The sequence below is a fragment of the Scomber scombrus genome, chromosome 21, assembly GCF_963691925.1.
Source record: "Scomber scombrus chromosome 21, fScoSco1.1, whole genome shotgun sequence".
NCBI lineage: Eukaryota > Metazoa > Chordata > Actinopteri > Scombriformes > Scombridae > Scomber > Scomber scombrus.
The window spans coordinates 2,593,525-2,606,807 of NC_084990.1; the positions used below are offsets into that span (position 1 = coordinate 2,593,525).

Genomic DNA, 13,283 nt, shown 5'->3' on the forward strand with positions numbered 1-13,283 from the left:
TGAGATATGACAAAACAACTAGGCTTAGACACCTTAGACAAACTCGAGGTTCCTTTGTGGGGAAAAAAGAAAGTACAATATTCTTTCCCCTCTCAAAACTGTACTTACAGTAGTTGAGTAAATGTACTCAGTTACTGTCACTATTCATGTCTCATTCACAAAAAGTCGCTGAATTGGCAGCGTGACATGTCATGTGATATCTCTACACCAATCAGAGCGTCACAACAACCGCTGGCGACACCACCAGGAAGTAAAGAGCACCTGACATGTCAGAGGAAGTCTCCAACTTTCCTGCAGCTGTATTTTACTTTGTAGTTACTCACTTTTCAGAGTTAATTCTGGCGTGAGCTGTTAGTGACATCATTTGTATTTGAACCAGAGTGTGGATACTGTCTCCAGCTCAATGGCCAGCTCATTTCCAAGTGTGCAGCAGCTGGCTGCGGAGGCTCGCCGTGTGTACGGGCAGGTGTTCGGGGGAGACGCTCCACAGGTGGCGGTGTGTGCTCCTGGAAGAGTCAACCTGATCGGGGAGCACACTGACTACAACCAGGGTTTCGTGCTGCCAATGGTAACATGTGACTGTGTGCTGAGTGGCAGTCGACTGCTGTGATGCGAGCCAGCTGAAGCTCAATGTTTGCCGCGTCAAATCTCCTTTAATAATGAGCTCATTTAATGTGTATTTGCTCGTTGGTAGGCTTGCGTGTTTCACTGCATGAATCTGAGCCTCTTCATAATATTTTAGGAAGTCCCTCATCTATTCGGCATACAAGCAGTCAGCCCAGAGACTATAAGTTATTGCAGAAATGCAACTTTAATGTCTAACTGGCCTGTTCTGTAATATTGCATCAACAGCAATGCTGTCATTTAAAACGTTGTTATTTAGTATGCTTTTTGGTGTGTCATATACATGCTGAATTTAACAAAGAACAAAAGCCTAAAGTTTGGATAAAGATTCTTCTACATGTCAGTAATATAAATAAAAATCATTAAGTTCCTCCTTTTTTTTAATGGAGTTTGGCCTCTCTGATAAAGAGGCAAAACTAACCACCCAGCTGTGTGTGTGTGTGTCTGTGTTCGGTGAACCAGGCGCTGCCTCTGGTGACTGTGGTTGTTGGGAGTCAAACCTCTGGCCAGGATGTTACCATAGTAACAGCAACGGAGGAAGCTGACGAGCCTCGGAGGGTGGACTTCAGCCTGCCCAGTGATGGATCACCGCTGTCTCCAGGGTTACCCAGCTGGGCCAACTATGTGAAGGGCGTTATACAGCATTACAGGGGTAAACATAATGAGCAATGACTGTGCCCACAGCTATACAAACATTACCTTGGATTTTTCTTAATTAGTCATTGATCTCACAGATGTTATTTTATACACCTGCCTTGGGTGGACAAAGGATAGGACTACTATCTGTCTGTCTGTGTTTGTCTCAGCTCCTCCTGTCCCAGGTTTCAGGGCAGTGATAGCCAGCAGTGTCCCCCTGGGAGGAGGTCTGTCCAGCTCTGCCTCTCTGGAGGTGGCTTTCTACACATTCCTGCAGCAACTCAAGCCAGGTCAGAGTCTGAGATGCAATTTATTGATCTACGGTTATATGAGCCTGGATGTGTGGTATCCATTCTATGTGTTTTTTGACTCATTGTACGGCTTGTTTGTCCCTACAGATGACGGAGACAAGGTGTCCAAAGCAGTGGCGTGTCAGCAGGCAGAACACACACATGCTGGTGTACCCTGCGGCATCATGGATCAGTTTGTGTCTGTTTTCGGCAGGGAAGGGCACGCTTTGCTCATTGACTGCAGGTAGTGTAAACATCCAGTGAGAATAGGTAGACCGCTTCTGTCTCTACAAATTGCCTTAACTACAAATGTATGTCCAACTGTGTGTCATTAGGTCCCTGGAGGCCACCCCTGTCCCTCTGGCAGATCCAGGCCTGGTCATTCTCATCACCAACTCCAATGTGAAACACTCTCTGACCGGCAGTGAGTACCCCATGAGACGCAGACAGTGTGAGGAGGCTGCCTCCATCTTGGGCAAAGCCAGTCTCAGAGATGCTACTATGAAGGACCTGGAGGGTGTGAAGTATATTTTGTATTGTCTTGTTCTGATCCATTCTGTCCCACTCATTCTTATTTTATTACACCTTGTCCTGACCCCTTACTCCTTATTCCCCATGCTATCCTCCTATATTCCATTGCTGTAGTTCTGTCTTGCCTTATCTTATACGGCACTGTCTTCTTGTGTCCTGTACTACTTGTTCTGTTCCACTTATCTATTGCTGCTCTCTTTGTGTCCCTTAATGGGAAAGTTCAATATTTCAGGAAATACACTTATTTGCCTTTCTGAGATTAAGACATTCATATGGATACCATTTCATCATTCTGCATCCAAATTGAGCAACCTCAACAAGTGCTACAGCTGACTAACTAAGCAGCGATGCAGCTTACAAAAGTAACTTGCATTTATTTTTAAACTAGAACATCCGATGTTGATCTAGATGGGAATGTGTTGCATATCATCACCCTGTATGTCACCATAGTGGCGAATTAAAAACACATCCGAAATATGATTTACCTGGTGGAAAAATGTATAATTACAACAAAAATAATAATAATAATGATTAGGCCTGTCACGATAATTACTTTTGTTTGATGATATATATCATCTCAGAAAAAATCGCGATAAACAATATTTTTTGTCATTTGAAGATGAGGGTTAGGGTTAGAAGATTAACTGTATTTTTACTTCGTGTACCATTTCAGAAGCGAGGGCGCGACTGGATGATGTCACCTATCAAAGAGCTCGCCACGTGATCGAGGAGATAGACAGGACCGCCCGAGCCGCTGAAGCCCTGAAGAGAGGTGCCTACAAAGAGTTTGGCAAGCTAATGGTGGAGAGCCACAACTCCCTCAGGTAGTTCCAGCAGCTGAATGACATGTGTTCAGGACACAGTGTTTACAGTGATGGTGCCGTGCGGTTATTTTACGATGGTGCTACATTTTCCCCCTCCCTGTGTCAGAGATTTGTATGAGGTGAGCTGCAGGGAGCTGGATGAGCTGGTGTCTGCAGCCATGGAGGTGGAAGGCGTGTTTGGCAGCAGGATGACTGGTGGAGGATTCGGCGGATGCACCGTGACTTTGCTGCAAGCCCACGCCATCGACAGGACGACACTACACATACAGGTAAAGACACACACTTACATTAACGTGAACTCTATGTAGATTATCAGGAGTATCAACAATATACATATCTATACCTGTATTCTGTTGTTATTAGAGCTAAGTTGCTTTAAAACTTTCATGTATGCTTATATGCTTGTTTGAGGTCACCTCTGTGTCAGCAGAGAAATTGGTCCAGGAATAGTTTAGCGTAGCTTAGCACAAACACTAGATACAAGGGGGAAAAGCTTCCAGTACCTGCAGTATACCCCTCCTACACCCTCATCCCCATTTAAAAAAAAAAAAAAGTGGAGCACAGATTTGATCTTAACAGCCAGAAACATGCACACAGGGGTTTTCACTTGTTCTGGCTGGCTGCAGCTCTGTTCAGGTTGAATGTTTGCAGAGATTCACTGGAAATATAGTTCACCAGACTCAGATGAACTAGAATAGTAAAGGTGTAGTTTGTCCTGCCCTTGAGTCAGGAAGATGCAATCAAGCACAGTCTAATGACTGAGAGGAGATCTAATGAGGCATAATAATTAATTAAAGGGGACATATTATGGCTTTTATGATGTTCTGTTATTTATATTCTGTTATGTCAGATATCCACCGTATGTTAAACATGCTCAAAGTTGCAAAACTTGAGGTTAATGTATGTAGGAATGCTCCCCGTAAGTCAAAACTCAGGGCTTCAACCTGCTCTGAACGATGCCGTGTTTTATTTCCAGCTTACCGACAAGCTGACATTATGATGCACATGCCCATAAATAGCCGTCCATTCCATAGCCTTGGTTACTAAGGTGGTTGCTAAGGTTTTTCCATATGTTTTTCATGTCCCCTCTTATATTTCAGATCAGATTTCAGCTCAAACATGTATGGATGCATTTGAGTTGACATTTGGAGTAAAGAATGTTAGAATGAGTAAAAGAAGTGAAATCCTACTGCTACAGTTTGTTTACGGTGTGGCCGAAGGTTAGCTGAATTTCTGCTAACCAATCAGAACAGGAAGGGACACTTTAAAGACACAGGAGCTAAAACTGCCTGTTTCAGACAGAGGCTGAACTAAGTGGCTGTGTAACTTATTGGTAAAAGTTTAAAAATCCCCAAAAACTATGCTATAAGTTGAATGTGATAAGAGTACTAGCAATAGCAGTAGGAAAGTCCCTTTAAAGCCCCTGCCCTGGTGTGCATGGTGTTTAATTATATGTTAACACAAATGAAGAACTGCTGGGATTTACTGTAACATTGATATTTCCTGATATTCATGACATTAACACTTATAAGTCAAGGGAATCCCCCATCCCATATGATATGAATGTAGTATCAGTATGATATGCAATGACTCATTAATGACAACCTTCAAAAACAAATGTCATTCCAGTTTATTACAACAAGATGAACATTTTCCTTGTAATAGAATATAACACTACAGTACTTTTTTGAGTATAGGTGATTCATAAATAGCTGAAATATTTTCGTAAAAAGCTTACTTTATGCAAATCAGGCTTAAATTTGTCTGGAAACTTGAACGTGCTAATAAAATGACAAAGCAGAAGTGATGAATTGGCGGGACAGGAAGTCTAAACTGAAGGGGCCACATAAAGCCACAAAGCCACGTCAATGGCATTCAGCTATGAAGCATGAATGTTTGCTTTCATAGGTCTTCATGGTAACAGCTTAGGACACAAAAGAAATCTGATAAAAAAAAGGTTTTAATAAATTAGTCTAAAAGTAAGAGCAGATATACATCACTGAGGACTTTTGGGCCAGTTAGGACACATTTCTTTCTCTTAAGATCTTTAGATGCTTGATAAACACACATCTCCGACTGATGTTCTCCAGTGCTGTTAGACAGTCACATCTGCAAGTTTAGACCTACAATGATCATCCATCTTCTTTGGACATTATTTATTTTACCTCTCATGACTCCACATATTGCACCCGACAGTCACCAGATGTTTCTAATTTTAAGTTGAGCATGTGTAGTTTTTTGTGTAAATGCAGCATGAACACACTAGGTGTCTGCCACCCAAATTCTGTCTCATTGTGTCTGCTGGCAGCTGAAATGATTTCTAATATCGAGGTTATGTTTGTTTTTGTTGTTGTTGTTGAACTATTCTCATCCTGTAATATAATGCAGCAGGTGCAGCACCGTCCATCCCAAATTTAAGTTTTTCTGTTTTCGGATTTTTGTGTTTGTAAAGTCTTTGAATTCCGAAGGGTATTTGAATTGAAAAGTGTCTGAGGACATTGTTCGTTTGTTCACAGGGGATAAAAAGAACTTTTCAGTGTTCTGGCTGTCACTTTAAGGGGGGGGCATTTCAGACAAATTGCCCAGTCCCCCGTGTCTTGCTCAGACAGCTCCAGTGTGTGTGTGTGTGTGTGTGTGTGTATGTGTGTGAGTGAGAGATCAGGGGGTTTGAGCTGAGAATAAAAGCGAGCTTCGTGGAGACAGAGCCAGAAGTGTCCAGTTATTAGCATGCCGGTCTGGTCACTGTGGCCCTGCTGCCTTTCTGCTTTAACAGTCAACACCGTAGGCCTGCTGTTGACTGGCTGCACCGCTCACAATCCTACAGGAGAAACGTCAACAAAGATGTAAATTTAAACCACGAACATCACGAGGGAGAAACACCTGCAATTTAAAAGGATGACATGTTTGCTTTGAAGCAACAGTGAGAGGGAAAAGAGCAGCGACCTTTTATAGGTTTGAAACAGCGCTTTTATAAATCTTAAGCTTTGGGAACAGACTTGGCAGATTTCCTCGCATCTCTCCTAACTAGGCCGTATCCTGGCTACTACTGTGGCTTGGTGACCGTCAAAAGGAAACAAGACTTTCTTGGAAACAAAAGTAACACTTGAAACTTCCACATCTCTCAGTCCTCAGCATTCGTGACCAGTGTAGAAGGGATCTTTGTCCTCCCAAACGACATCAGAGAGGGGTTTACAGGATCATAAAACCCACAGCTTTGCCTTCAAGATGTTGAACCTCAACTCGCCGGACGATAACAGCAACAGGAACTCTCTCCAGGACCCGGTGTCACTAAATGTCGGTGGAGAAATTTACACGACAACCTTGGACACTCTAACGCGCTGCCGTGACTCGATGCTAGGTGCCATGTTCACTGGACAAATCCCTGTGCTCAGGGACGGCCAGGGAAACGTTTTCATAGACCGTGATGGTAAAGTTTTCAGGTACATTCTGAACTACCTGCGCTCCAGCTCCCTGGACTTGCCTGAAGGCTTTTCTGAGCTCGCCCTGCTGCGGAGAGAGGCAGATTTTTTCCAGATACACCCCCTGCTGGAGGAAATCCATCGCTGCGAGGCGGCAGTGCCACTCAGCTGTAGAGGAGGGCCACTCGGAGCCATGCTTATCCTAAACGTTGACTCCAAGGTATGTGTACTATAGTTACTAAGTTATACTAACATGTTAGTCTGAAAAGGCTAGGCAATCCTAGCCTCAGATCATTAGTTTAGACAGACCTTTTCCTGGCAAACTGATTAAAAACCGGTAAACAGGTAGAATTAAGAATGTTTATACCTTGAGATGCCAGAAAACCTCATCTAGTTAGGTAATCTATAATCGGGTTATTAATTACATTTCCAGAAATTTTACTTGTCCAAGATATATGTTGATGTTGTGCTACAGAATTATGCAAAAATAGACATAAAATAATGTATCCATATCACCCATCAAAAGTTGTTGTCATTGTCATTTTGTCAGTGTCATTTTTAACTAGGAACTGCTTACTAACAAGTCATTCATTCAAATGAATTCTTAATTGTAAAACATGTTGTCAAATTAAGGTGTTCCGTTTTTCATTTGCTTCTGTTTCGATCAGTATTTACATTACAGTTCTCCATCAATTGTGTGATGAAGAACTTTACATACAGTTAGTTAAATTGTCCAATGACCAAACATTCATTAACTGGGCAAAAGTGTACTGCTAATGTCAGTTTGCATAGTTGATTAACTAGTCAGCTGCAGCACATTCACAGCTTAAAAATGCATGTGCAAATGTCACCTTGGTTCAGTTTAGATGCTGCTGTGGTTTTACTCTTCAATACCACTGCTAACAACACATGTATGTACAGTATGTATGTTATGTGTCATGTCTTGTAAACTGCAGATTTTTAGACTGTCTCTCCATTGCAATGCTGAAGATCAACTTGCCAGCAGCTGTCAGTTACACTGACACACCCCACCAGAGGCTGAGAGACAAAAGAAACATTGTCCCCCCCCCCCAAAAAAGACTTTTTAAGATACATTTTATAGTAAAAATAATCACTCACATTATTTTTGACTGAAGGAACTTGGTTGGATTTGGATTCATCACATTTCAACAGTAGTTTGAATTTTTTTTTAAAGGATTGCCAAGGAGAGATCTGTAGGCTCTGAACTAAGCTAAATGGACAGTTTACTTGATTTCAGGTGTTTGGACTTGTGAATAAGACTGGATTACCAAATGGGAAAGCAGACCCAGGGTCTCCAGAACCTGAAAGACCCTTAAATTTGAACCACTTACAATAGCAGCTAAGGTGGGCTTCGCAGTATTAGGCATTTTGTAGCACTGTCCTGTAGAGAGGTACATATGGTGCATATTCCTAAATAAAGTGGTTGGAACCAACATTTTTTAGTGAAGGGGCAGGTTGATCTGGCTAACCTCATGGGACTAACAAGAACTCAACATGAAATGAAATTTCAATCATATTCAACACAAAAAGACTTTCGATAATGTCTTATCAGCCTGGTTTCACTGGAGAGATTGTCCTGTTGGTAGATTCAGAAATTCTAAAAATACTGGCCTTAACAAACCTTTTTGAGCTAATGTTTTATGTATAAACAGAATTTGTGCAGAGGTTGTAAGTGTGCATCTGTTTACACTTTCAGAAACATGGAAAGACCGGTTCTTTGTTTGTGTCCACAATGTGTAGTCAGCATATTCTATCCTCTCATTCTAGGTCCGCGTCCTCCACTTTAACTTGCGGCATGGGCCAGAAAACTACGAGCTCCGTACATGCTCCGTACAAGCCTTCACGGTCGACCTCTTTTGTACTTGGAGAGCCTTCCTGGCTCTGCTCTGTGAGCGCTTCTCCTACAGATCATCCCAGGGTCACAGTAGCCCTCATCCATGCAACTCCAGGCAGAACAGGCTGAAGTTGGAATGGGTGCCAAGACCTGACGAACTCCCGCAGGACCAATACGACAAGCAGCACTACAGAGGACTGACTGTCTTTAACACTGACGTCACGCAGTCAGATGACATCATGAATGTGCACCAAAGCCAATGTGAAATCACCGACATGCAGGGTTTTGTGGAAGAATTGCTGAAGGTGTCTCTGGCTGAAGGGTTCAAGGTTGATCTAGTGACTCCGGACCCAGCGGAAATCCTGAACTGCACCTCACTTCGGCTCGTCAAGTGCTGAACTTACTGAAAGCACCAGAACACGCCGAGGAAAACTATCGATGTTTGTCTCTAGCCACAACTGTAACCCATTACCCCTAAGATTTAAATTGTTAAAACAAATCTTGTATGAGTTAAAGTTAGGGTTAACTTTGTAATATGGACATCACAGGGATACAGATTATGACTGAGAGGTCATTAAAAGGCTTTTTCTTGGGACCCCTGTGTGTTTTTTTAGTAAAAATAATAAATTGTGTTAGATTATAGATGATTTTGACTGACCCTTCACGCTGTGAACATATTATATGGTATATGTAACATTGAATGTAACCTTTAGACATTAAATCTAAAACACTGCTGGCTTTGTTGATCTATCAAAGTGATTTAGACAGATAGGTGAAGCTTTTTGGTAATCAAGCATAGGTGACTCTTATGGAAATGGTCCATATTGACTCAACTAACCCTAACCCTAACCCTGTTCAAACATATCATTACATTACATATAAGGTGTAATGCTTTAGCAGAACTACTGGAGAACAACTGTGACTTTTAAATGATTTCTTCACGGTATAGGAATGTTCTCTGAAGCTCATGCAGCTTGCCTCCATACAGTATATGTCATTTTGAGTGAGCCGTCATTTCCCAGAGTGCAAAGTTAGCATGACACATAAGTCACATTCATAGGAAATAAGGCAGGCTGAAATAAACCAGAATTATTATTATTATCAGATATTGTAAAGGGTTTTGAACTGCAAGTCATTTACTAGATTTGTTTTACTGGGGCCAAAAATGACTGAGCCTTTCTTTAGCTTGATTAAAGGGCAGGTTCACAATGTTTCAAATGTGTCTTAAAACATTAATTCCTCCTGTTCATACTGACTGTTAAAAGATCTTCTTCAAATGTGCTTTCAATGGAAGTGATGGAGGACAAAATCCACAGTGTGTCCACACAGTCATTTCAAAGTAGATGTGAAGCTTCTAATCAGCTTTTGTCATATCCAGTGATATCTGACACATTTACAGTCTTTTTAGCATCAAATTCCCTCTTAGTGTTTCCCTGTTGAGCTGTGGTGGAAGAATAGTAACAAAAAGACTTTGGAACTAAAAACAGTAACATTGAAACATAGAAGAATTGATTTGACTCATTTGGACGAAGCTTCATATTAGCTTCAGATCAACTTTTAAATCCATGTTTCCACAGAAGGAGGACTGTGGATTTAGTCCTCCATCACTTCCATTGTAAGAGCATTATGAAGGGGTCTTCTAATGGTCAGTATGAACAGGAGGAATGATTACAGCAAGAAATATAGGTTTCAGAGTTCATTTTGGCTCCTGACTGTTGATTTAGGACAGAATTGAAAGATTGTGTTGGCTTCAGTTTCACTCTCCATCTGTCTTTGTGACCTGAGAAAGACAAAGGCAGAAACCTTCCATCACAGTTCTTGTGGTCTATATGTGGTTTTTCTGTAGCTATTCTGTAGATACTTATCTTGCAACTTTAAATCCAGCTTGGCTATACTTGGCTAATGACTAATGTTGGTTCTCTTTTGTCAAACGTGGAAAAAACACACATACCTACACATTCAAACAGTTAACATCACAGAGTTTCCTCATTAATTAAACTGACTGTATTTCCTTGTGGGAGGGTTTCATCCGTTCGCCCTTTCAGTGACACAGAGGTGAGCTAATGGACTGAGTGTTTAATTTTAGCTTGGGGGAAGTAGTAGTAAAGGAAGTTTGGAGGAGGAAAAGATGTACCATGGCCGATCAGGATAAGTGTCTGATTGCGAAAACAAAGCCAGCGGGTTCTTTTCCTCTCGCTCCCTCTTTGAACTTCCTTCCTCAAGTTGCGAGAGATATGAAGAGCATGAACGGCTTCTGGGGAGGGCGGTTTGCTTTTGTAACAGTCACGTTTAGTGTTTTAGTTTCAAATTCATTATTGACTGAAAGTTACCGCTGTTTGATGCACTCATTGTCTGGCTGTGTGTGTGTTTGTTTTTTCTTCCTCAATAGGAGCGATACAGCGGAACCCCAACTTTCTATGTCACGACTCCTTCAGAGGGAGCTCGGGCTCTCGGTCTGTCCTAAGCTGTGTCTGTCAACACATTGCCGCAGTATGAACACAAACACATGCATTCCTTTACATAGGCTTTACTCATTTCAATTCTTGTATTTAAAATTCAAATGATATGCTGTGATGCAAACTGGACCTGGCTGAAAATCATTGTTACTGTTGGAAAAGTGCCTTCAATAAAACATTGCTTTCTGTTAACATTTTTATTATTTGATTTGCTTCATGATATGGATTACATGTATCAATTGTTTTATATAATTATGACTTACACAACTGTAAATATACAAGTTAGAATCATATTGCCTCTGATTTTTTATTGAATAAAGTGTTGTTTAGAAGAAAGTCATTATTTTCTTTGAGTCTGCATAAATTCACATGTTTTAATATCCATTAACATCCAGTATGTTTGTAATGTGAAAGATGTCCTTTGTAGTGATGAACACAGATAATTGTCATACAACACTGCAGCTCTACACAGTTATTTTAGCCTGTTTTGAGCTCATTATTTAGTTTTTACAGTGCATTTACTTAATTCTCACTGTTCTCATCAACTGCAGCAACAGGCAACTATTAAGAGACCAAAGTAGAGTTCACACATATTTGTGTGAATATTCAACAGGTCAACAAACAGGCCTGCAATTGGATGAGAATGTTGCCCTGTGTCAGTGTGTCTGCTGGTTGTATAATTGTGAACTTGTGAGCAGTAACATCTGTGGTCAAGAATGTGACAGTGTCACAACTTTATATCACATACTAAAAGTTAACATTGCTAACGGTTATAAACTAACAGGAAATTACAATAAAGGCAGTGTCAGACATCAGTCAAACTGCAACTTTGGAGTTCTCCTGCCAGTTAGACATCACAAAAAGAATGTCTCTTAGGATGTAATACTAATAACTAGTAATGTTTTGTCAGTGTTTCACCACTGGCAGCAACATATTTAGATTTGTTTCCAGCTGTGAGCTTTGTACATTGAATTGTGAGAGAATAGTGTTTCCATGAGAGCACACTATATTTATTCTGCATACTGTTTTGTTTGAGCATACAATTCTTTTATGGATGTAAATGTACAACGCCTCCCTGTAGAGGTGTTCCTGGCACGTCCAACTTGGAGGAGACCCCATAGCACACCCAGAACACACTGGAGGGATTACATATCTCTCCTGGCCTTGGAACACCTTGGGATGCCCCAGGAGGAGCTGATGAGCGTTGCTGGGGAGAAGGGAGTCTGGGGTTAATTGCTGAGCCTTATGCCACCGCAACCTGGCCCCGGATAAGTGGCAGAAAATGGGTGGACGTAAATGTAGTGAATGTTTCAGTATGCACCTGTTACCGGGCACTGTTGGTGCTTTTTTGAAAGCATCAACCTGGTAGTTTCCGCTCCAAAGCCAACAAACCAATACACCCACTTCTTCCTACATCAGAGCTAATGATTCTAAATAAAAGCAGCCCACCAATCTGTTCTTTTTTCTAGGTCTTCTTTCTTCATTTAGGTGCATTTATATTGTGTTTTTTTCCATTTGATTTATAGGGGTATTATTAATTGGTCTTTATGAATAGATGTAACATGACACAGACATTTTCTATTTGCTAAAATCAATGAGAGTCTTCATTTTGATGGCCACAAAACTGGAACCACCTCACCATGTTAACAAACACAAAACCACATACGCATATTCCAGGATCTGCACCCAAGCCTCATGAGAGCTGTGGTTATTGAATTGTTATCCAAATATTTGATCTTTTATCCTTGTTAAACAAACGTCATGTTCACATTTTACAAACCAGTAGAGCACTAGGTACCCATTTTGCCAGAAATATGTGAATTCTCATGTTTTCAGAAATAAAGATGTTAGAGGTCCCCTGGTTGAAAGACTTAACAGATAAAAAGTAAAAAGGTTTTTAGACCCTGGTGCGGAAGTGGGGCGGGGTTTAGTCTCTGTATAGTAGTTTACGAGGTGCACTTGAATGCAGCACAAGGGCGGAGTTAGCACAGCAGTGAAGTTTAGCCTAGCAGGAAACACCAAGGCTACCACCGCAGCGGTGGAAAAAGAAACAGCAGCGGACACAGTTTCGTTCTTTTCCCAGTCTTCACACTAGATATTTCCTCGGTTAATTCTCTGTCGCTCGGCACCTTGGACCTGCAGCTTTTTTTTGTTTGCCTGGTTACGTTTTGTTTTACTTTATGGTTGGAGAGAGCTCCTAGCCAGCTCATACACCGGACGCTGGCCGGAGGTGGAAACCTATCCAGCGGCTGTAAACGGTGGACGTCGGGCTGAGCAACGGCCGTTTTGAATCAGGTGGGTTGGGGAGGTGGGCCCGCACTTTACGTTCACAGAGAGCTGGTGCTCACAGGTGTCGGCTTGTGTGCCAGTTGGCTTTAAAAAAAACTCAACCACCCTGTTCATCACTGCCACCTGTTTTCTGTTCCAACACCTGAAAGGCTCCAACTCAAGCTAGCTAAAGTTGTAGCCGGACATCATTCCTCACAATTGGCTAACTGGCTAATCTGAACTCTGGATATACCAGCCAGAAATCAGGCTGCCTAGTGTTGTTTCATTGTACACCAGCTAGTTTGCGCTTTTATTGGAATGAAAGTTATTTTTCTCTATAGAAACTCTTTCATTCGGTATTCACAGTAGCTACCATTACA

The 13,283-nt window shown here is 41.5% G+C and overlaps 3 protein-coding genes across 4 annotated transcripts in view; all 3 read left to right on the top strand.

The window, feature by feature from the left end:
* Positions 1–253: 253 nt before the first annotated feature.
* On the top strand, positions 254–10,965 carry galk1 (galactokinase 1). Its single transcript, XM_062442969.1, has 9 exons — positions 254–299; positions 400–568; positions 1,087–1,276; positions 1,431–1,550; positions 1,659–1,794; positions 1,886–2,067; positions 2,755–2,905; positions 3,012–3,174; positions 10,569–10,965. The coding sequence occupies exons 2-9, from the start codon at positions 404–406 to the stop codon at positions 10,641–10,643; spliced, it is 1,182 nt and encodes a 393-aa protein (XP_062298953.1). The 5' UTR covers positions 254–299; positions 400–403; the 3' UTR covers positions 10,644–10,965.
* On the top strand, positions 5,341–8,977 carry LOC134003703 (BTB/POZ domain-containing protein KCTD21-like). Its single transcript, XM_062442970.1, has 2 exons — positions 5,341–6,544; positions 8,113–8,977. The coding sequence occupies exons 1-2, from the start codon at positions 6,131–6,133 to the stop codon at positions 8,575–8,577; spliced, it is 879 nt and encodes a 292-aa protein (XP_062298954.1). The 5' UTR covers positions 5,341–6,130; the 3' UTR covers positions 8,578–8,977.
* A 1,670-nt stretch (positions 10,966–12,635) lies between the features above and the next one.
* Positions 12,636–13,283, top strand: part of llgl2 (LLGL scribble cell polarity complex component 2) — a 31,747-nt gene continuing 31,099 nt past the window's right edge. For both annotated transcript variants that reach the window (XM_062442515.1, XM_062442516.1), the window contains exon 1: positions 12,636–12,930. The gene's annotated coding sequence lies outside the window, so the exon portion shown is untranslated. The remainder of the gene's footprint in view (positions 12,931–13,283) is intronic.

Excerpts from the sequence above, each read along its gene's own strand:
- galk1 (XM_062442969.1), top strand. The coding sequence starts at position 404 with ATGGCCAGCTCATTTCCAAGTGTGCAGCAGCTGGCTGCGGAGGCTCGC. Across the intron at positions 569-1,086 it reads AGGGTTTCGTGCTGCCAATG|GCGCTGCCTCTGGTGACTGT; the intron begins GTAACATGTGAC and ends TCGGTGAACCAG. Across the intron at positions 1,277-1,430 it reads CGTTATACAGCATTACAGGG|CTCCTCCTGTCCCAGGTTTC; the intron begins GTAAACATAATG and ends TGTTTGTCTCAG.
- LOC134003703 (XM_062442970.1), top strand. The coding sequence starts at position 6,131 with ATGTTGAACCTCAACTCGCCGGACGATAACAGCAACAGGAACTCTCTC. Across the intron at positions 6,545-8,112 it reads TCCTAAACGTTGACTCCAAG|GTCCGCGTCCTCCACTTTAA; the intron begins GTATGTGTACTA and ends CTCTCATTCTAG.